Below are 24,167 nucleotides of genomic sequence, written 5' to 3' on the forward strand. Positions count from 1 at the left end.
TTTTTGCTGCTCGTGCGCTGGTCAATTAATGTCAACATTCGCTGCATTGTAGTACACGCCGCGACACGGTAGGTGGCGCTGTTTTCATTACCAGCTGAGGGAACCGACGGGGGCTGATCCAGAATTCGATCTGTTTCTCATTAATAAACTTATTTAAGAGTGAAACTGTTACATAAAGACGAATAAACCTCCGAAAACATCAATAACCCTCCCACCGCACAGTGCGATGGTACCCCTCCGTTTACCACATGGTCCCCTACACACGATTATTATTTTAATAAGATAATATAGTAAGTTATTAATGCCCCGAAGACATATGAAATAAATAATAAATAAATAATGCACAGCCCAAGAAATATGCACTGTAGTTATTTCTAATGGGATGCAAAATAGAGTACACATAAAAGGCATGTGCTTATGGTAAAGTATAATAACAACTAGCAGCGGCGTATTTATTATGGCAATGTGTAAAAAGTGTAATAAGTATGATTTAAGGGACCGATATTTTTACCGATGTATTCCAATAATTATATATATGTTTGTATCTCTTGCTTTGCTTGTTGTGGCGCTTTTTCTGATTTAGATGATATTATTTCATTTTGTACTACTCTATCTACTTTGAAGTTTTCCTTTCATATAGTACGATGTATGTGACGCATAAAGCAGGATCTTCAACGAGCGGGACGGACGCTCCCAGGGCGCCGCCGTCAGCGCGTTCCAACGGCGGGGCGGAGGGTCCAGATTCCTGCTCGTTTCAACAAGCCGGGGCAACTGAATCGGGCGGTGTCTGTGTCGTCCGCGGAAAAACAAGCCAGTAAAACCGGAGCGCCGCCCGCCCAGACTGCCCTGTATATCACAACACGCCCCCCCCCGTCGCGACGTCACAAATTCGAGCGGAGGAATGCGCCGAGTCGCAGCGAGCGGTGAAAAGTTCGACGCTTTCTTTCAGATTCGGTTCTTGACGAGTGAGTCGGTAAAAGGAGTCGTTCGTCTTTGTCTGGCTCGGTTGACGGAGACTTCCGGTGAGCGACGAACCACAGGAAGCGTCTGTTTGTCCGACCTGTCAACGGGATTCTCAAGGAGTCATTGAATTCTGTTTCTATTCTATATTCAGGCGGAATCCCTTTTAGCCGAATTATCTTTAAACTCAATTATATTGGCGGATAAATGCGACATGGAAATCACGACAGTGTTTCAGTCTCAAATCAGTCGCATTCGATGTGAGTTACCGTGTGCCGGAGTGACTCCCGACGCCCGAGTCATTTCAAAGAGTCGTTCGCTACGAACAGATCGTTGCTCAGTCTTGCGTCACTGGATCGCAGGCCGAGCTTCCTGACACTTTGTCCCGCAGCGGTTTCAGAAACAACCCGCCCGTACGTCCGTGATATCTGTCCAAACAACACCGGGACGTAGGACACACTCCGCACACCGGACACCCTGGAAGAACCGCAGCAGCACCGGGCGGACGCACAGCATGGGCTTCGTGTGAACATCGTCGCGGCAGGATGTGAGATGAACCGGGAGAAGGCAGCGGGGAAGGCCGCCGGCAGCATGCCGCTCCGGGGCGCTGTGAGTCCGCTGCCGGGCTCCGTGGAGCGACGCGGAGCGCCGTTGACAGCTGCTGTGTTTGTACAATGTCCATTATCTGAGTTGTTGTGCGTTTGTGGGACATTTTCACCGGGACTCGTCTTTCAGTTCAGTCAACAGCTGAAAACACGCAGCGCGGCTGGCTGGTGCTGCGTTCAAGTCCTATGGGAGAGTTGGGAAATAGATAGTTTGAGGATTAAGAAAAACGACAGTGTACAATAAACCTAAAGATTAATTAACGATAAATCTAAGAATTATTAATACACGATTTAACATGTGTATCAACAATTGGCATTTTGTCAAAAAATAGGTTTGTATAAAAACGAAATAACTGTTTAAAAAAAAATGTATACAGCATAATCTGTACATATGCTGTGTTTACCAGGGTGAAAAAACAAAAAGCTTCTGACAGTATAATATAAATAGTATTGAACAAGAGCAGCTCACCACAGCGTTCAAGATGTAAATACTCCTGGTGACCTCGGGAGTTTTGCTAGATCCCCAAATTGCCTTCAGACATGGCAAAACATATTGGAATAACAAGATGAAACCTAACAATGTAACCTGTGATATGCACACAGAAAAACAAATCTATAACTTGTTAACTGGCATCCCCACGATGCATCACTTATTTCATCATTTAAATGACTTCATGTCTTTATTCAAATGTTACATTTCCCACCTTTACCTCTCTTTGATGTCCTCTATTAGAATGTAAGTGAAAATCTGCCCACGTCAACGCTCCGCCTGTGGAGCCGTACCCTCACACCGGAACAGAGTTGATCGCCTGTGGTTGCTCAGTCGCCAAAGAGCCGTTGCTGTCGGCTTTACACCACAAGCGATTCTGCCGCTTGTAGGCGTTTCCTGTTCAACTCATCGCTAGTAGTTGCCATAGCGTGGATGTGCACATAGCCGCACCTGTTTGCAAAAACATTTATTCTTAAGTCACACAGTTATTTTTATATTTCTTTATAAAATAAAACATTAAATGTATTTATATACAAAACATTACCCTGCAAATCAAGTGGTGACCTGCTGCCCCTGCATCACTCCTGCTCCTCTCTTTTCTCCTTTCTCTTTGTGTCCTTTGTGGATGTGAGTGTGTAAATGCACATACAGTAGTCTAAATTATATTAAGTGGATTTTTTTATATAGCTGTCAGATTTACTTTTCTTAAAATATTCACGTGTTCTGACCATGTGATCTGTGCTACATGACATCGTACTGTACATGGAAAATGCTTTTTATTAATTATATGGAAGTACAGGGACAGGCTCCACGAGAACTTAACTTCAACAGAGAAACAACTTGGACATTCATATTTTTAATTCAGTGTGTCACGTCATATGAATCCCAACTCATCCCAAATCTCCCATCATTTTTTTAAATGATATCTCTGTAAAATGAATGGTGTAGCGAATGTGCAGAAAAAACCGACTACTGCGACAATGAGCTTTTCCTCCATTTTAGGAACATTTGTAGGAACCATCAAAGTCAAGGGGTTGTTGAGGGTTTATCAGTGGACGGACCAGCGGAAATGCATTATCGCTGCCGCGTGTCACAGCTAATTACCATAAGGTTGAACTTCCCTGAACTTTCTCCCGTCACCAGACTCTGAGATCGCGTCACGTGGCCCCCCTTTCGCTCCTTGTCGCGGCCTCCCATTAGAAGTGAATGACGTCCAGCCGCTCTGTTTGCCGCATTTCACTTCTGGTGTGAACGTATGGTGAAACGGGGGTCAGCTGAGGTCAAACAGCAAGTCATTCAAACTTATTCCCACATGACATGAATGCAGCATGATTCCCAGTAACAGCTGGTTCAGTCAGTCAACTCAGCAACAAAACCATAACATGACCAGCACGCAGCTGCATCTAAACCATCAATAGTATTAACCATTAAAGTAAAAATACCCCAAATTTTTGGAATATGTAATATTACTGTTCACACAAAGAAGTTTAACTGTCACATGTTTTTTTTCAGTAGATAAAAGCGGTTGATAAGTGGATCGGGTAATCATCTTCATACACTCATTCAACTCTCATTTACAGTCTACTGACAAACACACATGTATTGAAACTGTAGGCTGGTGGTCAGTTAGGGGTGTCACGGTTCTCCAAATCCACCATTCGATTTGACTTTGGATTTTAAGGTCACGATTTGATGCCATTTTCGATTTAAACATATGTCTTTTGATGGCTATGCCATTGTCGAGTCTTGATTTGTGAAGAAAAAACACTTGTTTCTCAATAAGTAACTTTTATTTGAATATTAAAAATTATAAATAATAACAAATATGAACATATTTAAAACAACACACCTAAACAGTTATGAGCTTTAGCATAACTAGACTTGAGAATAATAAACAATAAGTTACTTATCTCACTACTTTTAAGTTATTCACAAAAATAAGCACAATAGGGTTATTTTTTGCCAGAGGAACACTGGTAGTAAAAAGCAAATGACTACCTGCAGCTCTGCAGCTCTGATCAGAGTGATTTTTTTTTTTCTCCAAACAAAGCAAATAAAAACTATGTATTTACTTTACTCCGTTTCCTGCTGCTGCTCTGCTGCAGACTGCTCCGCGTTGACGTGGACTTGGCACCGTTACCGGGAATATTTCTCTGTGTGTTCCCTGTACAGCAAACTGGATCAACTTATTCTGGTGGAACTTCATTGTTATTTTTTTGTGATATGTAAGGTTTAGAGGCGGTGGCACTGACTCAAAGGCAGGTAGATGCAGTGGAGGTGGCAGAGTTGAGGATGTGGAGGTTTTCATTGGGAGGGACAAGGATGGACAGGATTAAGAATGAGGACATTAGAGGGACAGCTCAGGTTGGACAGTGAGAGAGGCCAGATTGAGATGGTTTGGACATGTGTGGAGGAGAGATGAGAGTTACATTGGGAGAAGGAGGCTGAGGGTGGAGCTGCCAGGCGAGAGGAAAAGAGGAAGCCAAAGAGAAGCTTTATGGAGGTGCTGAGGGGGGACATGCAGGCGGGTGGTGTCAGGGAGGAAGATGTACAGAACAGAAGGTGTTGGAGGCAGATGATCTGCTGTGGCCACCTCTAACGGGAGCAGCACGAAGAGGAAGAAGAGATTGGTTCCTACAGCCCTAGTGCCAGGCGGGAGGGTGCAGTGTGTGGACCCTCCGGAGCCGACCGCCGCTCTCCCAACTCCGAAACCAAACTTGATGAAAGTTGGTTTGGAGCCGGGCGAGCCACAGGCGACACCCCCCGGTGCACACTGCATTTGTTTACCGGAGGTTCTTGACTGGCCCAATATTGTGATTTCGAAGTTTGAAATTGAACACTCATTTCGTCGTTTATTTTATTTGGAGTCTTTATATCATCATGAGACCCGACAGTCGGCATCTAAACCTCTGAACTGATGCTGCTATTCAGAGGAACTTGTGGTAAATTAAAATTAATTTAGACTAGCGTTACAACTCCAGGGCTGAATAACAATAACAACAATAACATCTTTACGTTTACATACAGTATAGACCAATGTACTGTATAGAATGTATAGACCAAGTGATGTGTTATGTATACACCTATTATTATTATTATTATTATTATTATTATTATTATTGTCAATGCTGAACTCACCAGGGGTCCTCACTGAGTCACACACATAGGCTCCACTACCTTACTGTACTGTATGTAGCATACTGTACTGCATACTGTATCACTGTTCTGGGTTACTGCATACTGTGCTGTATTGCTGTTCTGTTTGGTTATACTGTATTGCTGCACCATACTTTTGTGTACTGTACTGTATATCTCTACACACACTACCTCACTTTATTCACATACCACTTTAATACACATATCTGTATATAAATAATAGCCTATCCCATATGCATAAGTCTATTCCCTTTATTTCTATTTTGTACCCCCACTCTGCATTACCTTTGAGTTCTTATTTCATTTTATTCTATATTATTTGACTTATTTACTGCATTACGTTTTAGGAATCAGTTAGTTAGTCAAGTAGAAATTAGGAAGCTACTGTGTTCAGTCTAGAACATATTGTGTGTAATCACCGTTGCATTGACATTTCATTCCTAACCCTAACCACTGCATATATGTATGAAAGTATGTACATGTATGAAAGTATGTATATGTATGTGACGAATAAACCTCTTGAATCTTGAATCCATTATGCTTGCTATTATGCTTGAGATGAAGAAAATCTTCTGTGGCGATAAAGTTGAAATTGTGGTACACAAGTCATTTATCTTTTTGGTGTTGGTGGGCCCAAAATAGAACTGAGGGTTTGTTTAAAGATCTGGCGGGGTGTTTTGTCTAAACGCTTGTCTCTGTGTGTCAGGGCAAAGGCAAAGCCAAAGTCACTCATGCCGTGGTGGTGATCTTCCTGGAGTTCTTTGCCTGGGGCCTGCTGACCACACCCATGCTCACGGTAGGAAGCAGTGACGCTACAGGAAGCTGTTTACATGTGGACGACTTGATGCAAATGATGAGTGACTGGGCAGAGAGGAAGGAGAAGAGTGCATGATAACCATGAATATAAATAGAGTCGTCACAGTTATTACATGTTCGAAAAGTTGCAATAAATAGATTCGATTAGATGGGTTAGATTAGATGGGGGCCTCAATCCATCTGTTGGGTTGATCAACTCCGCTGTCAACCCAAATGATCTTTGGTGCCCCCACGAAGATAAGATCAGGTTATGTTTCTCACCATATGAGGTCTGAACTATGAGAAGGAGTTTAATTGGGTGTTTATTGAACGTTTAAGTTTCAAATCTATTTGTGAGTTTCCATCTTTTGGTCAAAAAGATGAGAGCCAATCATAGCTGAACTCTGAACAGATCCTCAGCATGAAATGTGGTGTGACTGACCCTACAGCCTCAGGGTCACACTCATGGGATTATTTATTGGGGTGCAATGGTCACATGGTTCATTATTGTTCTATTTTACATTTATGTTTCCTGTACGCACCGAACACAGAGAAATTTCTTGTAGGTGTAAACTTACTTGATGATAAAGACGATTTTGATTCTGATCACTGACGAGGTCACTGCCTCAAAATGACTTTTTTGAAATTGTTTAATTTCAAACCTATTTCTCCCTTGATGTCTATTCTGGATGGCAACATAGCTGACCCTAGTGTTTGGGTTTGACAGTGAATCAACAGAAATGATATTTTTTTGTGATGGTGATCACTCCCCTGTTCCCCTTTAGGTCCTCCACGAGACGTTCCCCCAGCACACGTTCCTGATGAACGGTCTGGTCCAGGGGGTGAAGGTGAGACAGGTCACACTTTGTGACACTAAACCTGTGGCTGTGTGCTTACTGATCAGTTTGAATTGAGGAAAGCGTCCTCAAAGGAAACCTCTTCACAGTCATCGTACGACGCTGCTCATAAGTCTTATCCGCAACCGAATCTAGTATAACCAAATTTAGTATGAACTAGTATGATGCAATGTGATCCAGTGTAATATAACACATTTTAACATAATCTAGTATTATATAGTGTAATGTAATCTTGTTTGTAGTAATCTTATAAAGTATCATTTACTCTATCATAACCTAGTATAATGTAATGTAATAGAGTATAATCCAAGCAAATGCTCCACAGCACCAGTAGCACTAGTAAATATGTATAAAGATTTTTGACCTTAACATGTTCTCTACATGTTTAAAGGGTCTCCTGTCATTCCTTTCGGCTCCTCTGATTGGTGCACTCTCCGATGCCTGGGGCAGGAAGTCCTTCCTCCTGATGACAGTGTTCTTCACCTGCGCACCCATCCCTCTGATGAGGATCAGCCCCTGGTCAGTGTGGGCGGTTTGTAGCCTCCTGTTTGGGTTTGAGCTCGCCGCCATCTTGGCAGGAAACAAGCAGAACATTATATATTTGAGTCTTGGTGTGCTGGGGGTCGAGCCGACCGAAACCAGACCACGCCCTGAAATATGCCCATACGCATAAACCTCATTAAAGAATAAAAATCTTCAATTTGTGTTTCCAGCAAAAGGTTCCTTTTTCCATTGACTTCCGTTCAGTCTGCGGTTTTCTGGACAAGCCACTAGTGGCCACTTGCTGAACTGCAGTTTGGTGCACGTGCTCACTCGTAAGCAGTTGGATTAGACGTGCTGGGCAGATCACCTGCTGCCCATGTGACACACACAGCGCAAGCTTCATTCATAGTACAATACTCTGCTCAGAGAAGTTCTATTTTAAAGTCTGCACCTCAAATTACAGTGAATTCTTCAACCCTGAATCAGTATAATGTTCTGTATCCCTGTATTCACTCAAATGGAAATTGATCAGGATTAGAACAAACAAACTGCAAATGAATTCATATAACATGGAAGCTGGGCTTTTGGATACTTCAGCTGTCCTGTGTGTTTCTAAAAAGTATTTCTATTACAGTACTACTTCTTCTACAGAGTATTTCCCTGAATATTGAGGTGTTTTACCATGAGTCTGTCTGCAGGTGGTACTTCGCCATGATCTCCGTCTCTGGGATCTTCGCCGTCACTTTCTCCGTCATCTTTGCATACGTTGCTGACATCACAGATGAGCAGGAGAGGAGCACCGCCTACGGCCTGGTACTGTACATCCACCTAGTATACCTGGCACCCTGTAGAGTTATTAAACCTCCACTCTGTAGACCTGTTACTTAACCTCCACCCTATAAACCTGGTGCCCTGTAGACCTGATACTGAACCTCCACTCTGTACACCTGGTACCGAACCTCCACCCTGTAGACCTGGTACAGAGCCTCCGCCATGTAGACCTGATACAGAACCTCCACACTATAGACCTGGTACTCAACCTTCACCATGTAGACCTGGTACCCTGTAGACCTGGTATTGAACCTCCACCACGTAGACCTAATACTGAACCTCCACACTAAAGACCTGGTACTGAACCTCCACCATATAGACCTGATGCTGAATCTCCACACTATAGACCTGGTACTGAACCTCCACCATGTAAACCTGGTCCCCTGTAGACCTGGTAAGTGGTACAATAATGGAAGGGGTTCCACTGCACACTTGGAAGGGAACATAGCAGGTTCAGCGGATGGACAGTAACTGTAGGTTGGAACTGGTTTTGGCAACTGTAAGTTTTGGCACCGACACCTCAGGGGTTTTGAGAACCTCCAGTTGCTCCAGCCTGTAGACATGGTACCATGTAGACCTGGTACTGAACCTCCACCATGTAGACCTGGTACTGAACCTCAACCCTGTAGACTTGGTACCATGTAGACTTGGTACTTGTAAGGGTTTCACAACTACTGATTTTTATTAGTTGGCAAGTTTTTCACAATAGTAGAGGACAGAGAGAGACGGCGATCCGATCAGCGGTGACGTCACTGTTTGTGCTTTGCTGCGCGGACCCCGCATGGCATGGACGCGGAGCTGCGCAACATTTCTCTATTTTTGAGCGAGAGGTCTACTTATTTTATTTTTTTCAACTGTGCACGGCTACACAGCCTTTTCAATACAAACAAGACATATAACTACATAGAAATGTTTTAGTAAAGAGTGCAATCAATCAGTCAAGGTGTCCAGACGGAAAATAACCCCCTGGGATGGCCGTGTCCCCTTTCATTAAGAAATTCTCTTCAGACACTCTGAGACAACTAGGCCAATTACCCACCATCCTGGAAACCTCCCCTCCAATCAGATGAACTTATGCCAGTTAAAACAACCCACCAATGAAATTTAACCCCCCCACCCCCCCATACACACAGAGTGTTACACTAGTTATTAGTGGAAGGCTATTATAAAAACAGTTTTTATACCTTTTTACTTCTTATTTAATTATTATTTTATTATTATTTGAAGCATGGAAATGTTTAGGTGAAATGGCAGTGGAGTTCCTAACGAGACTGTTTAACACCATCCTGCAAAGGGAGAGGATGCCGGAGGAGTGGGGAAGAAGTGTACTGGTACCATCTTCAAGAATAAGGGAGACGTACAGAGCTGTAGTAACTACAGGGGAATAAAGTTGATCAGCCACAGCATGAAGCTACGGTAAAGACTAGTGGAGGACGGTTAAGAGGAGAGGTGGGGATCAGCGAGCAGAAGTATGGTTTCATGCCAGGAAAGAGTACGACAGATGCAATGTTTGCTTTAAGAACACTGATGGAAAAGTACAGGGAAGGCCAGAGGTAGTTCCACTGCGTCTTTGTGGATTTAGAGAAAGCATATGATAGGGTGCTGAGAGAGGAAGTGTGGTATTGGATGAGGAAGACGGGGGCGGCAGAGAAGTAGGTAAGAGTGGTACAGGATATGTATGAGGGCAGTCAGACAGTAGTAAGGTGTGTAGTAGGCGTGACCAAGGCATCAAAGTGGAGGTGGGACTGCATCAAGGATCAGCTCTGAGCCCTTTCTTGTTGCAGTGGTGATGGACAGGGTAACAGATGAAATCAGGCAGGAGTCTCTGTGGACTATGATGTTCATGGATGACATTGTGATCTGTAGCGAGAGTAGGGAGCAGGTGGAGGAGAGCCTGGAAAGTCAGCAGGAGTAAGACACAATACATGTGACTGAATGGGAGGGAGGGCGGAGAAAAGCTGAGAATGCAAGGAGTGGAGGTGGAGAAGGCGGATGAGTTCAAGTGCTTGGGGTCGACCGTCCAAAGCGGCAGAGAATGCGGGAGAGAGGTGAAGAAGAGAGTACAGACAGGGTGGAGCGGGTGGAGAAGAGTGTCTGGAGTGATTTGTGACAGAAGGGTTCCCGCCAGAGTGAAGGGGAAGGTGTACAGGACGGTAGTGAGAGCAGCCATGTTGTACGGTTTAGAGGCGGTGGCACTGACAAAAAGGCAGGTGGATGAAGTGGAGGTGGCAGAGTTGAGGATGTGGAGGTTTTCATTGGGAGGGACAAGGATGGACAGGATTAGGAATGAGGACATTAGAGGGACAGCTCAGGTTGGACAGTGAGAGAGGCCAGATTGAGATGGTTTGGACACGTGTGGAGGAGAGATGAGAGTTCCATTGGGAGCAGGAGGCTGAGGGTGGAGCTGCCAGGCAAGAGGAAAAGACAAAGCCAAAGAGAAGCTTGATGGAGGTGCTGACGGAGGACATGCAGGCGGGTGGTGTCAGGGAGGAAGATGCAGAACACAAGGTGTTGGAGGCAGATGATCTGCTGTGGTCACCACTAACGAGAGCAGTACAAAGTAGGGGATTATTTAATTATTATAATTTCTTTCTTAAATATAAAGATACTGAAACCGTACCGTTACCGTGGCCCCAAAAGCGTGATACATACTGAACCGTGACCTCACTGTACTGTTGCATCCCTAATGTAAATACATATGCAGGCACCGGATTGAACGGGTAATTCCCGGAGCGAGGAGGTGCAGGCTGTTGACGTCGGGAATCCTCTCAACACAATAACGTCGCCTTCACCCTGACGTCACCCGCCTGCACCTTCTTGCTCCAGGCATTACCAATCCAAGACTGTTCAATTCAGCACCTACACATATTTTAATACATTATATGCAGGTATTTCTCACTTAACAACCTGTTTAACCACCGTTCGAACTTAGGACCAGCTCTCTGACCAGTCTGTATTGTACACTGTGTACAATACCAAGCATCTCACCACCCTCTATATACACTATATATACTATATTTACTATATATACACAATACACTCACTGGCCACTTTATTTGGTACACCTATTCAATTGCTTGTTAACACAAATAGCTAATGAGCCAATCACATGGCAGCAGCTCGTTGCATGGAGGCATGTAGACACGGTGAGGATGACTTGCTGAAGTTCAAACCCAGCAGCTCACAACAGGAAACTCAGGCACCAACAATGGAGGAATAGAAGATTGTAAACACGTTGCCTGGTCTGATGAGTCTCCATTTCAGCTGCCACCGTCACATGGTCGGAGCAGAATGTGGTGTAAACAACATGAAAGCATGGCTCCATCCTGCCTGCTGTCAAGGGTTCAGGCTGCTGGTGCTGCTGCTGCTGGTGGTGGTGGTGGTGGTGGTGGTGTAATGGTGCGGGGGATATTTTGTTGCCACACTTTGGGCCCTTAGTACCAGCTGAGCATGGTATAAAGGCCACATCGTACCTGAGTATTGCTGCTGAACATGTCCATCCCATAATGAGCACAGGGCAGCATCTTGTGATGCTACTTCCAGCAGGATAATGCAGCACGTCACAAAGCTCAAAGCATCTCAAAGTGGTTTCCAGTTAAACTTCACTGTTATTTCATTTCTAAGACGTCCGCACCGTTGAGAACGTCCAGTAATGACTGTTTGGATGCTAGTAGATCCTAGAGACTCTGAATCAGATCTAACAATAAAAACATTGATCTCAAATCGGATCCAGAGACTGAATCTGATCAAACAGGATCTGTAGCCTAATGGTGATCAAACGTAAGAGTCCTTGATGTGGAAAAGGTTGAGAATCACGGTTGAGGACCCCACGGAACCTCTAGAAGGACCCCTGGGGATGCCCGGACCCCACGTTGAGAACCAGCTTGAAGTTTTACTCTAACCGTATGATACAAGAAGTCTAAAGCCTGCCTTCGTTTCCCAGGTGTCGGCCACCTTTGCTGCCAGCCTGGTCACCAGTCCGGCCATCGGTGCGTACCTGTCCGCCCAGTACGGGGACAGCCTGGTGGTCCTGGTTGCCACGGTGATTGCTGTGGTCGACATCGCCTTCGTGTTCTTCGTGGTTCCAGAGTCTCTGCCCGACAAGATGCGTCTGACCTCCTGGGGCTTCCCCATCTCCTGGGAGCAGGCCGACCCCTTTGCCGTGAGCTCACCCTCCTCTTCATCACACCCTCCTCTTCATCACACCCTCCCCTTCATCACACCCTCCCCTTCATCACACCCTCCCCTTCATCACACCCTCCTCTTCATCACACCCTCCTCTTCATCACGCCATCCCCTTCATCACACTCTCCTCTTCATCACACTCTCCTCTTCATCACACCCTCCCCTTTATCACACCCTCCTCTTCATCACACCCTCCTCTTCATCACGCCATCCCCTTCATCACGCCATCCCCTTCATCACACCCTCCCCTTCATCACGCCCTCCCTTTCATCACACCCTCCTCTTCATCACACCCTCCTCTTCATCACACCCTCCTCTTCATCACGCCCTCCCCTTCATCACACTCTCCTCTTCATCACACTCTCCTCTTCATCATGCCCTCCTCTTAATCACGCCCTCCTCTTCATCACGCCCTCCTCTTCATCACACTCTCCTCTTCATCACGCCCTCCTCTTCATCACACCCTCCCCTTTATCACGCCCTCCTTATCCTCAAGCTAGTCAAACTTAACTCAACTCTACTAGAGCTAACGGACAGTGAGGAGAGACAGACGTGAGGAGAGACAGACGTGAGGAGAGACAGACGTGAGGACAGACAGACGAAGGGAACAGTCAGGATAGAAACAACTGACTGGATTGGGAAACGCTGGCCTGAATAGAAGTGAACCAGTAGTGAGCACATGACCTCTTGTGGCAGAAGTGTGTATTACTTGCTAACTGTTAGCATCTTTAGCTTGCTCCCCTCACCGTTATCAAATGTACTTAATTGTGTGTGTGCAGTCTCTGCGGCGCGTGGGGAAGGACAGCACCGTGCTGCTGATCTGTGTGACCGTCTTCCTGTCCTACCTTCCGGAAGCAGGACAATATTCCAGCTTCTTCCTTTACCTGAGACAGGTAACCTTGAGTCAGTCACTCCGTCTGGCCCCACCCCTTCCTGTCTCACTCAGCACTGACACAGCATTTGTGTTTGTACTGTTGTGTTCCAGGTGATTGAGTTTTCTCCGGCTGCCATCGCTGCCTTCATCGCCATGGTGGGGATCCTGTCCATCATGGCTCAGGTAGAAAACACTGCACCATCTGCTGCAACTACAGTTAGTGACTAATTCATGAGTTTAGTCCTGGTTGAGAGGTGGTTCAGACAGACAGACGCTGGGCGTGGTTTAGTCCTGCTTTAAAGACACTGGGATGTAGTTTAGTCCTGGTTTAAAGACACTGGGATGTAGATTAGTCCTGCTTTAGAGACACAGGGATGTAGTTTAGTCCTGCTTTAGGACTGTTTCCTTTTCTGTGTTTCAGACGGTGTTTCTAAGTGTTCTGATGAGGACTGTAGGGAATAAGAACACCGTTCTGCTCGGCCTGGGCTTCCAGCTGCTGCAACTGGCCTGGTACGGCTTCGGGTCAGAACCATGGTGAGTCTCCCTGCCCGTCTCCCTGCCTATCTGTCTGTCATGTGTATAACAGTGTGTTATCTGGTTGTTTCTAGGATGATGTGGGCGGCAGGGACGGTAGCAGCCCTGTCCTCCATTACTTTCCCAGCTGTCTCTGCTCTGGTGTCCCGGAGCGCCTCGCCTGACCAACAAGGTGAACTGCACCCATCTGTCTGCCTGCCCACCTGCCTGCCTGCCTGTCTGCCTGCTTGCCTGCCTGCCTGTCTGCCTGCCTGCCTGTCTGCTTGTCTGCCTGCTTGCCTGCCCGCCTGCCTGCCTGCTTGCCTGCCTGCCTGCTTGCCTGCCTGCCTGCCTGCCTGCCTGCCTGCTTGCCTGCCTGCCTACCTACCATTGGACCATTGATAAACCCTTTTAGGGTTCTGGTTTCAGTTTCATAGTTTCAGATGGTGTGTAAATGGGATTCAGTTTGTTGCAATGTTTATATTTGCTGGTAGAGGCTGTGGCTCCATGACTGCATTTTGTGTATTTATGCATAAAAGTTATTACATAAGACTGTGTGTGTGTGTGTGTGTGTGTGTGTGTGTGTGTGTGTGTGTGTGTGTGTGTGTGTGTGTGTGTGTGTGTGTGTGTGTGTGTGTGTGTGTGTGTGTGTGTGTGTGTGTGTGTGTGTAGGTGTGGTGCAGGGCATGGTGACGGGGATCCGGGGGCTGTGTAACGGTCTGGGTCCTGCGCTCTACGGCTTCATCTTCTTCTTGTTCAACGTGGAACTGAACGACATAGAGCCCATAGGGGGGAGGGGGGGCCGCCCCGAGGTACACACTGTGCTACACTCCCTGCGTAGTAACATCGATATACTTCACTACTCCAGACGTAGTAACATCTATATACTTCACTCTACTCCAGACGTAGTAACATCTATATACATTGGGAAAAAAAAGTATTTAGTCAGCCACCAATTGTGCATGTTCTCCCACTTAAAAAGATGAGAGAGGCCTGTTATTTTCATCATAGGTTCACCTCAACTATGAGAGACAAAATGAGAAAAAAAAATCAGAAAATCACATTGTCTGATTTTTAAAGACTTTATTTGCAAATTATGGTGGAAAATAAGTATTTGGTCAATAACAAAAGTTCATCTCAATACTTTGTTATATACCCTTTGTTTGAAATGACAGAGGTCAAACGTTTTCTGTAAATCTTCACAAGGTTTTCACACACTGTTGCTGGTATTTTGGCCCATTCCTCCATGCAGATCTCCTCTAGAGCAGTGATGTTTTGGGGCTGTCGCTGGGCAACACAGACTTTCAACTCCCTCCAAAGATTTTCTATGGGGTGGAGATCTGGAGACTGGCTAGGCCACTCCAGGACCTTGAAATGCTTCTTACGAAGCCACTCCTTCGTTGCCCGGGCGGTGTGTTTGGGATCATTGTCATGCTGAAAGACCCAGCCACGTTTCATCTTCAATGCCCTTGCTGATGGAAGGAGGTTTTCACTCAAAATCTCACGATACATGGCCCCATTCATTCTTTCCTTTACACGGATCAGTCGTCCTGGTCCCTTTGCAGAAAAACAGCCCCAAAGCATGATGTTTCCACCCCCATGCTTCACAGTAGGTATGGTGTTCTTTGGATGCAACTCAGCTTTCTTTCTCCTCCAAACACGACAAGTTGAGTTTTTACCAAAAAGTTCTATTTTGGTTTCTGACCATATGACATTCTCCCAATCCTCTTCTGGATCATCCAAATGCTCTCTAGCAAACTTCAGACAGGCCTGGACATGTAGTGGCTTAAGCAGGGGGACACGTCTGGCACTGCAGGATGAGTCCCTGGCGGCGTAGTGTGTTACTGATGGTAGCCTTTGTTACCTTGGTCCCAGCTCTCTGCAGGTCATTCACTAGGTCCCCCCGTGTGGTTCTGGGATGTTTGTTCACCGTTCTTATGATCATTTTGACCCCACGGGGTGAGATCTTGCGTGGAGCCCCAGATCGAGGGAGATTATCAGTGGTCTTGTATGTCTTCCATTTTCTAATAATTGCTCCCACAGTTGATTCTTCACAACAAGCTGCTTACCAGATTGCAGATTGCAGATTCAGTCTTCCCAGCCTGGTGCAGGTCTACAGTTTTGTTTCTGGTGTCCTTTGACAGCTCTTTGGTCTTGGCCATAGTGGAGTTTGGAGTGTGACTGTTTGAGGTTGTGGACAGGTGTCTTTTATACTGATAACGACTTCAAACAGGTGCCATTAATACAGGTAACGAGTGGAGGACAGAGGAGCCTCTTAAAGAAAAAGTTACAGTTCTGTGAAAGCCAGAAATCTTGCTTGTTTGTAGGTGACCAAATACTTATTTTACAGAGGAATTTACCAATGAATTCATTAAAAATCCTACAATGTGATTTCCTGCATTCTTTCCCACCATTCTGTCTCTCATAGTCGAAGTGAACCTATGATGAAAATAACAGGCCTCTCTCATCTTTTTAAGTGGGAGAACTTGCACAATTGGTGGCTGACTAAATACTTATTTGCCCCACTGTACTTCACTCTACTCCAGACGTAGTAACATCTATATACTTCACTCTACTCCAGACGTAGTAACATCTATATACTTCACTCTACTCCAGACGTAGTAACATCTATATACTTCACTCCTCCCTCCACACAGTGTGTTTTTCTCCATCCTCTCTCTCTGTAGAAGTCTGTTATTCCGGGCCCTCCCTTCCTGTTTGGAGCCTGTGCTGTGCTATTGGCTCTGCTCGTCGCCATCTTCATCCCGGATCATCACCGATTGGACGACGCCGGCAAGGCGTGTTCCGTGCTCAAGTCGAGCTGTGGCACCCCCTCTGGACACGCCCAGAACGGCAGCCCGCTGGCCCCGCCCACCAGCGACACGGAGGACATCGAGCCGCTCCTCCAGGACAGCAGCATGTGACCGGCACCCGCCTTCCAATCACAGCCCCGGGACCGGCCTAGCCCCACCCCCCGCCTCCCGTAGGACCGCCCCTCTCTCTCTCTCCCCTTTAGGCGAAACGAACCTTTAGCCAAACCTTTGTTTCCAGAATGTTCCATAAACATGTTTTGTTTTCACCAAAATATCCAACGGACAGAAAAGCCACGTCCATGACGAGCGGGAGGAGGCGGAGCTTTGATTTGGATTTCCAGCCTCGCACCATCAGTGGAGCTGCTACGCTGAGATGCAGCTTTCCATGCTTCTCTGTCCCAAGAGAACTTACACCCAACGACATCCACCCGATTTCTGATTCCTAACAGGGACCTCACAGCGCCTCCCGCTAACAGGGTGGATGCTCTGACCCCTTCCCGCTAACAGGGTGGATGCTCTGACCCCTTCCCGCTAACAGGGTGGATGCTCTGACCCCTTCCCGCTAACAGGGTGGAAGCTCTGACCCCTTCCCGCTAACAGGGTGGAAGCTCTGACCCCTTCCCGCTAACAGGGTGGATGCTCTGACTCCTTCCTGCTAACAGGGTGGATGCTCTGACCCCTCCCCTCCTCCAGGTGGCAGCGCTGGCTCCTGATGGAGTAACTCACTCTGACATCTCAGAGTTGAGCTCATAACGTCTCCTCTTTCATCTAATCTATGCCCCGGCCAGAGCACGGGTTTGGACTCGGTAACCTTAGCAACAGCCGTGCAGCGGCCGACGTGGCCGACAGCTTGTGTGCAGTGACATCATCATGACCATATTTTGAGTGGGTGGAAATGTAGACGGAGGCCGTTTGGGGTGGTTGGCAGCGCTCTAGATCTCCTCGGGCAGAGGATGTCTCCGTCTCTCCTCTTCTTTAAGTCGTTGTTTCTCCAAATACTTGAAATGTTGAGTTCAGCGCGGCCTTGGTGCGACGCCGCCTCCACAGCTTTACGCGTTCTTTTTTTTTTTAGGGTGGTTTAAGATGTTTTATTAGAGGCAGTATTAAGGGTTTATTTCTGCCGCCGGACCAGGAGGAGGCGCCCGGCGCTCCCAGAACATCCACTTCCTGGAAAGACACTTTGAGTGTGATGACAGCTCAGCGCCACCGGTGCCATGTCTCCGTTTTTCAGTTTTGTTTTTTTTCTTCTGCCTTGTATGACGGTCATACCTGAGCGTGAAGGTCAAAGGTCGAGCTGAAAACATTCCAAATTACCCCCTCAACGCTGGTTATTAGTTCAAGTCCTTGTTCACTTCCCTCCCATTTCCAAACCAAATCGACTGTTTTGACGCTTGAGCAGCGTACCGGACTGAAGCATTGTGGGTAATGGCTCAGATCTCCACGTCTGCGCTGAGCCCTCGATGTGTTCCTGGTGAACAAGCTTCCCACTGGAGCTCAGTCAGGTTTCCCACAATGCACCAGGAGCTCCTCAGCGTTCAGCTTCAATCTGTAGACTTTTCCTGCAAAGCATCATGGGAAGATTCTCAGAGGGACTCCACCCTGAACAAATGGTTACCTCATAGTTTTCTATCCTTTCCAGTCAAAATGGTTCCCACTCAGCGCTCCGTCACAATGCACCACCTTTTATATCGTTTTTGGGTTTTGAGTCGTTACTGAAATCGGTCTGTTTCAGATCCCTTCTTGACCGTATCTGAAATATTCCTCTTTTATTTTTTATATTGGTAAAACTGAGTTTCAAGTACAGAGAATACAGAGTTACTAGTCATTAAGGTCACAAGCTGCTTTTAAATTATAAATCTCGAGCTACAAATAGAAAATGACTTTTACAGTAAGAACTTTTATGCCGTAATTCAGTTTGTGCCGTAGCTTCACGGCTGTGGCCATATGGTACAAGTCATATTTATCACGGGAATATTAATATTAGTGAACATCGTCATATCTGCCCATTAACTCAGAATCCCACCTGAAAGCACCAAACAAACAATTCAGCATTCAATGATGTCAGACTAAAAGTTCCCCGCCCCATTTCATACTTCATATTGTGAGAAATTTCAAATCTTTTCATAACTTTAGCTTAAAATACAAAAGTTTGTAACACAATAAATGGAGATTTCATAACGATTTATCTGCTACGTTTCATATCGACTTTCTGGCCCGAGTGGCCACGCAGTCTGAAGATCAGCAGGACTGTGCAGCCAACATGGCCGACGGCGGTGCCACGGCCGCCGGTCTGTGGAGCCAACATGGCCGACGGCGGTGCCACGGCCGCCGGTCTGTGGAGCCAACATGGCCGACGGCGGTGCCACGGCCGCCGGTCTGTGGAGCCAACATGGCCGACGGCGGTGCCACAGCCGCCGGTCTGTGGAGCCAACATGGTCGACGGCCAAGCCTGTGCTGACTCTGGTGTCTCGCGCTGTTAAACTCTGGATTTAACCTTTTGAATCTTTGGTTTTGTAACGCGGCGCTATAAATAGATGTCTAGGTGGCTAGTTCAGGTCCTGGCTCGTTTTATTTAGCCTCTATTAATCACTTACGAGAGGACAAATTAGCGGCGTATTAAAAGATGAAAGGCTGATTTCCAAAAGATCTGCGTTGTTCCGATGCAGTAAGTCGCTGATTGCTGCACTTTATTCATCTCAACAAAACGTGTGCCTCTAACTCTCTACGCTCACAACTGTTGTCTTTTTTAAATGGACAGTGAATGAAGTCTGTGTCGTGCATTTGTAATTGCTTCATTTTATCTTATCATAATTTTATCCTCTTTTTGAATAATATCTACAATATATTAATAAAGAGAAGCGTATTGGATTTGATGGAGACGTTGGTTTCGTTGGTTTCTTTGTCTTGTTTACAAATTGTTGTTGTTTCATCTGGAGGTGATCGTTGCTTTTCAAGTCTCATTTACTTGGATGAAGGAATCAGAAAGGATACATTACCCACAAGGCTCCAGGTGAATTTTAAGGCTCCGGGTGGGTTCGAATATTCAACGTCGCTCACTTCTCACAGTCTCTCCAGGAACTGTCCAGTTGGTGCCTCAAACCTTTGAGGGCTCAGTGTGTGACCACTACACTACGCAATGGGTTTCAACCCAAAACAGCGTTTTATTTCAATGTTTATTCATAAAAAATACTCAAAAAGCATAACTTGCACATTAACTTTTAGAGAATAATTATGGACACTCCTCTGCTTCAGAAGGAATATGTTGGTGAGCTGTCACACACACACACACACACACTCTTTGGTCGTCTTCTACTAAACGGAGCCAGCGCAGTAAAGGAGAAGCATCTCGCTGACATGTTGCTTTTCATTCTACTTGCTCTTCTTTGATATTTCTCTTTCATCACAGTTGTCTTCATTTGTCATGTTCCGTCGTCTGTCAAGCATTTTCTAGCAGCGTATTAAATCAACAATTTTTCTATTCACTCATTCCTGTCTCTACCATGTTTCCGTGGAGACCAACAGCTGCCATCATCAGAATGTACATGTCTTGAGGACTAACGTCAACTGCAGCGTTCTCTTGTCTTTACGTTGTTTAGACGTGTGGAAAACGTCTGACCTGGATCTGTGGAACCTCCTGGATGGAACCTCCTGGGTGGAACCTCCTGGGTGGAACCTCCTGGGTGGAACCTCCTGGGTGGAACCTCCTGGATCTGTGGAACGTGGTGGAGCCATGGACGTGGTCATGCAGCGGTCATGTTTCTGGTGGATGCTGGGTCTCAAACCTTCATCGTGCTCATCTTCACAGCAGACAGGAGATGGAGACCTTGGTGGTGGCATAGGGAGTGGTGTCTGAGGAGGTCGAGGGTCAAAGGTCAGGCCATGTCCCGCCATCACATGTTAGTACTGTGGTACGATCCTGCAAGCACCGTTAGAGGGCCTGCTGTCCTTGTACCATCTGTGTTTGTGTGAACTGTGGTAGTACTGGGGTAGTACTGTGTAGTATTGTGGTATTACTGTAGTAGTACTGTGGTAGTACTGCCCCGTTCCCTCACCTCGGTCCTTCAGAGAGTCGATGTACGCCTCCATGAACTCCTTCTCTTTGCTGTCCTTCCTCTTCTCCTCCAGCTCCCTCCTCCTCCTCCACCCCTCCTTCCCCTCTTCCTCCTTCTCCTCCTTCTTCCTCACTTTGCTCGCTGCGTTGTCATAGAGTCTGATGAACCTGCAGAGAGAATCCAACACCAGCGTACTACAGGTTGTACTGGAACCTCCCAGTACAACCTGTTCAAGTACAACCTGTAGTACTACAGGTTGTACTTGAACTTCCCAGTACAACTTGTAATGCTACAGGTTGTACTTGAACTTCCCAGTACCACCTGAACCCTGGGAGCTCTTACTTGATGTCAGCGTTGTCGCAGAGTCGTGTTGGGACGCAGGTCAACTCGTCGCCGTTGACAACAACGATGCTGAGGCTGCTGATCTTGGTGAGACAGTGAGGAAGGTAGGAGATGCTGTTCTTATGGAGGAAGAGGGAGTGGAGCTGCTGCAGCCTGCACAGGCACACGTACACGTACACGCACACGCTGGGGTTTAGAGACGTTATGTGCAGCCTCCACCCACCCAGTTCCATTAAGTTGTAGATAAACTTTCTGATCCAGGGAGGTGACTGAATTGTTGTGATGTGGAGTCAGTTTGAGCTCAACAGAACACGTCATGCTGTCACCCACAGACATCTCACCTGTAACATGTTAAAAAGCCCAAAATCTGCTCTGACTTGAATAAGACTTTACTTCGCCAGGTGCATTTACATACAGTAGGAATTTGTCATGATAATGGCAGTGTTTCTTCAGAAAATATCATTACAAAAAGCTTCAGTCTGAGAAAATATGAATGAAATAATAAAAAATAAAATAAGAAGTTTAGGTAAAAAATAAGTCAAATAAATATATTGAAGAGTTGAATATATAAAATAGACAGAATCATCAATGCCATCATATGTATGAGCATCTATTCCAGCCTGAAATCAGATCAGTATCTGACACCAGTATGGGCGGGGTCTACCTGTCCATGTCCTCAGGTAGGTCCGTCAGGCGGTTGCTGCTCAGGTCCAGCAGCCGCAGGTTGTACATCCTCAGGGCACAGATGGGGATGGAGGCAAACGTGTTCTGAGAGACGTCAAGGTGGAGCAGCGCCTTCAGAGCGCTCATCTGGATGCAGACAACATCCCAGCACCAACCAGACAGTTGAACATGAAGTTTAAATTACAGCCACTGCTGTTTTCAAAGGTAACATTCGTGTTTGTTTTGTTTGTTTGTTCAAACTTTGCTTTCTTTGGTTTTTGATTTTCTTTTAAATCAGGGTCCAAACAAAATAGTTTAGCTGACATGAACGGTAATTTCCCATGCTGCCCATGGGACTTGAACGCAGCATCACTACTCCATCAGACTTCAACAACAAACCAGATAAGCCTTGTGTTGTCTCCCTCCCTCTCCCTCTCTCTGACGATCTGTCTGTCTCCCTCTCTCTCTATCTGTCTGTCTCCCTCTCTCTGACTATCTGTCTGTCTCCCTCTCTCTGACGATCTGTCTGTCTCTCGCTCTCTCTCTCCTCACCTCAAAGGGAAGCTTGGAGAGGTAGTTGCCAGTGAGTTCCAGTCTCTCCAGGTTCTCACAGTCCCCGAGTTCTGGGGGAACTCTGGGCAGACAGTTGTAGTTGACGTTGAGCTCCTTCAGTCTGACCAGCTGACCTGGGAGGGAGGGGTGCGGGGAGGGAGGGGTGGAGGCCGGCATTACTTTTTTTATCTGGAGGGTAACAGCAGGTCTATGCAGGTGGAGCTGGGTGGAGGAGGTGGACCGACCGATCTCCGGCGGCAGCTCGGTAATGGAGTTCCTGGGGAGGCGGAGCACCGTCAGCTGGCTGAACAGGTGGAGGTAATCTGGGAGGCTGTGGATTCTGGTGGAGCTGATGTGCCATTCCCTGAGATAGGACATCCACTGCAGCTCAGAGGGGAGCTCCTGGGGGTGGGGACGGGTGGGGGTGCAGAGGGAGGGTCAGCCCTAGTGACTGGCTTCATGTTACACTGGGTTAGAGAGTTCAATGATGCTGAACTTACCCTCCACTGCTCTCCATCCAGTCTGTAGACCAACCTGCTGTCTGTCTCACTGTCTGCTACTGACACACAGACAGACAGGCAGGGGGACAGACAGACTTATTAAAGGCTTTGTTGTGATGTGCAGTTGCTGGATTTATTGTTGGATAGAAATAAATGGCTGAATTTAAAATAGTCCAGTGTTTATTGTGTTACCAGCACCTGCAGCACCTGCAGCACCTGCAGCACCTGCAGCACCTGCATCCTCCTGCGGGCGCTGCAGGTGCTGCAGGGCACATCTCTCCAGGTAGTGATGCAGACATTCAACTTCGCTGATTTTCAGATTTCTACACTGGATACGATACTGCCACTGCATGTTGATCCTGAAGGGGTGGGGGGGGGGGGATTATTCATTATTCCTCATTGATCAAGAATGTCTTGAAGAATAACTGATGATGTCATTTGGTTGTCATGATGACATATCTCAGCTCTAAACAGCCAATCAGCTGCTGTCTGCTGGGTCATGTGACCGTCCAGGTGACACTGGTCCTCAAAGCGACACCTGGACATTTTCCATGAATTCCACTGACTTCCCATGATGCAACAGGAGATATAAATAGATGATGACTGCTCACATCCCAAAATACCATATAGCTGTCGTGCACCACCAGCCAATCCAAGTGATGTGCTCAGGGACCTCCGTCACAGAGACAGAGGACGGGGGCTTGACGGACACAGTTTCTTGTAGTAGTGGGCTGGAGGCAACAAGCCAGGAGCAGATAGAACATGTGTCATGACAAGGCTCCTCTCCTGAGTGTGTGTGGGGGTGGAGCTTTTACCTGTTGCTCCTCAGACCAAGCAACCAGCAACAGGTGTACAGCCACCCTGATCCTGGATCCAATCACCTACACCCAGGACAGGTGTGGCTGCTCAAACCACGCCATCTCCACACCACAATGATGCTTTACCCTACTGGTATATTTTACTCTGATCCTGCTGGTTTATCCTACTGGTGTACTTGTTTACCCTACTGGTTTATCCTACTGGGTGAACTGGATTGACCTACTTGGCCAGTGCGCTCCTCTGCTGCCGCTCCTTCTCATTGCGCTGTCTCTGTTTGTGCTTCTTGACTCGAACCTCCCACAGATCACGCACCACGGACACATCGTAGACGGGGATAGAGCTCCTCCCCAAACGCATCTTCACTGCAGGGGGAGGGAGGTGAGCACAGCTCCATGCAGTGTCAGTACAGCTGAAACACCTGAAACATCACGGCTTCTAATCCCTCACATCACATCGGGGATCTAGGATCGGCTCCTTTGGTCTGTTCAGGATCCTACTCTACCTGTCCAGCTGAAACCCCACACGTCCTGCTGTCGTCCTCCTGTCGTCCTCCTGTCGTCCTCCTTCTGTCCCTCAATCGTTCAGGAGCCTGTTTAAATGCTCTGACTCATGTTCCTGTGTATGTGTCTGTCTGACACAACAAACTATTTTTAATCAGAGATGTGACCGTGTGTGTG

The 24,167-nt window shown here is 46.7% G+C and overlaps 2 protein-coding genes across 5 annotated transcripts; one reads left to right on the forward strand and one right to left on the reverse strand.

The window, feature by feature from the left end:
* The first annotated feature begins 1,339 nt into the window (after window positions 1-1,339).
* mfsd14bb (major facilitator superfamily domain containing 14Bb) lies at window positions 1,340-19,439 on the forward strand. Its single transcript, XM_080004416.1, has 12 exons — window positions 1,340-1,569; window positions 5,918-6,007; window positions 6,792-6,854; window positions 7,255-7,382; window positions 8,045-8,159; window positions 12,121-12,339; window positions 13,142-13,255; window positions 13,348-13,419; window positions 13,658-13,770; window positions 13,845-13,942; window positions 14,422-14,561; window positions 16,437-19,439. The coding sequence occupies exons 1-12, from the start codon at window positions 1,513-1,515 to the stop codon at window positions 16,671-16,673; spliced, it is 1,446 nt and encodes a 481-aa protein (XP_079860542.1). The 5' UTR covers window positions 1,340-1,512; the 3' UTR covers window positions 16,674-19,439.
* On the reverse strand, window positions 16,706-24,124 carry lrrc2 (leucine rich repeat containing 2). 4 transcript variants are annotated; one of them, XR_013844258.1, is made up of 11 exons: window positions 23,993-24,124; window positions 23,714-23,852; window positions 22,870-23,030; window positions 22,672-22,730; window positions 22,417-22,573; window positions 22,172-22,305; window positions 21,621-21,766; window positions 20,957-21,109; window positions 20,615-20,781; window positions 20,179-20,411; window positions 16,706-18,121 (listed from the first exon to the last, which is right to left on the reverse strand). XR_013844258.1 is itself a non-coding variant. In XM_080004419.1 (11 exons), the coding sequence occupies exons 2-10, from the start codon at window positions 23,845-23,847 to the stop codon at window positions 20,362-20,364; spliced, it is 1,161 nt and encodes a 386-aa protein (XP_079860545.1). In that variant the 5' UTR covers window positions 23,848-23,852; window positions 23,993-24,124; the 3' UTR covers window positions 19,719-20,272; window positions 20,345-20,361. The 4 variants fall into 4 exon arrangements, 3 of the variants coding, with proteins under 3 accessions (XP_079860545.1, XP_079860543.1, XP_079860544.1); XM_080004419.1 differs by lacking the exon at window positions 16,706-18,121 and having other exon boundaries at window positions 19,719-20,272; window positions 20,345-20,411; XM_080004417.1 differs by lacking the exon at window positions 16,706-18,121 and having other exon boundaries at window positions 19,719-20,411.
* Between the last annotated feature and the right edge of the window lie 43 nt (window positions 24,125-24,167).

The sequence above is a fragment of the Zeus faber genome (genome assembly GCF_960531495.2).
Source record: "Zeus faber genome assembly, chromosome: 7".
Taxonomy (NCBI): domain Eukaryota; kingdom Metazoa; phylum Chordata; class Actinopteri; order Zeiformes; family Zeidae; genus Zeus; species Zeus faber.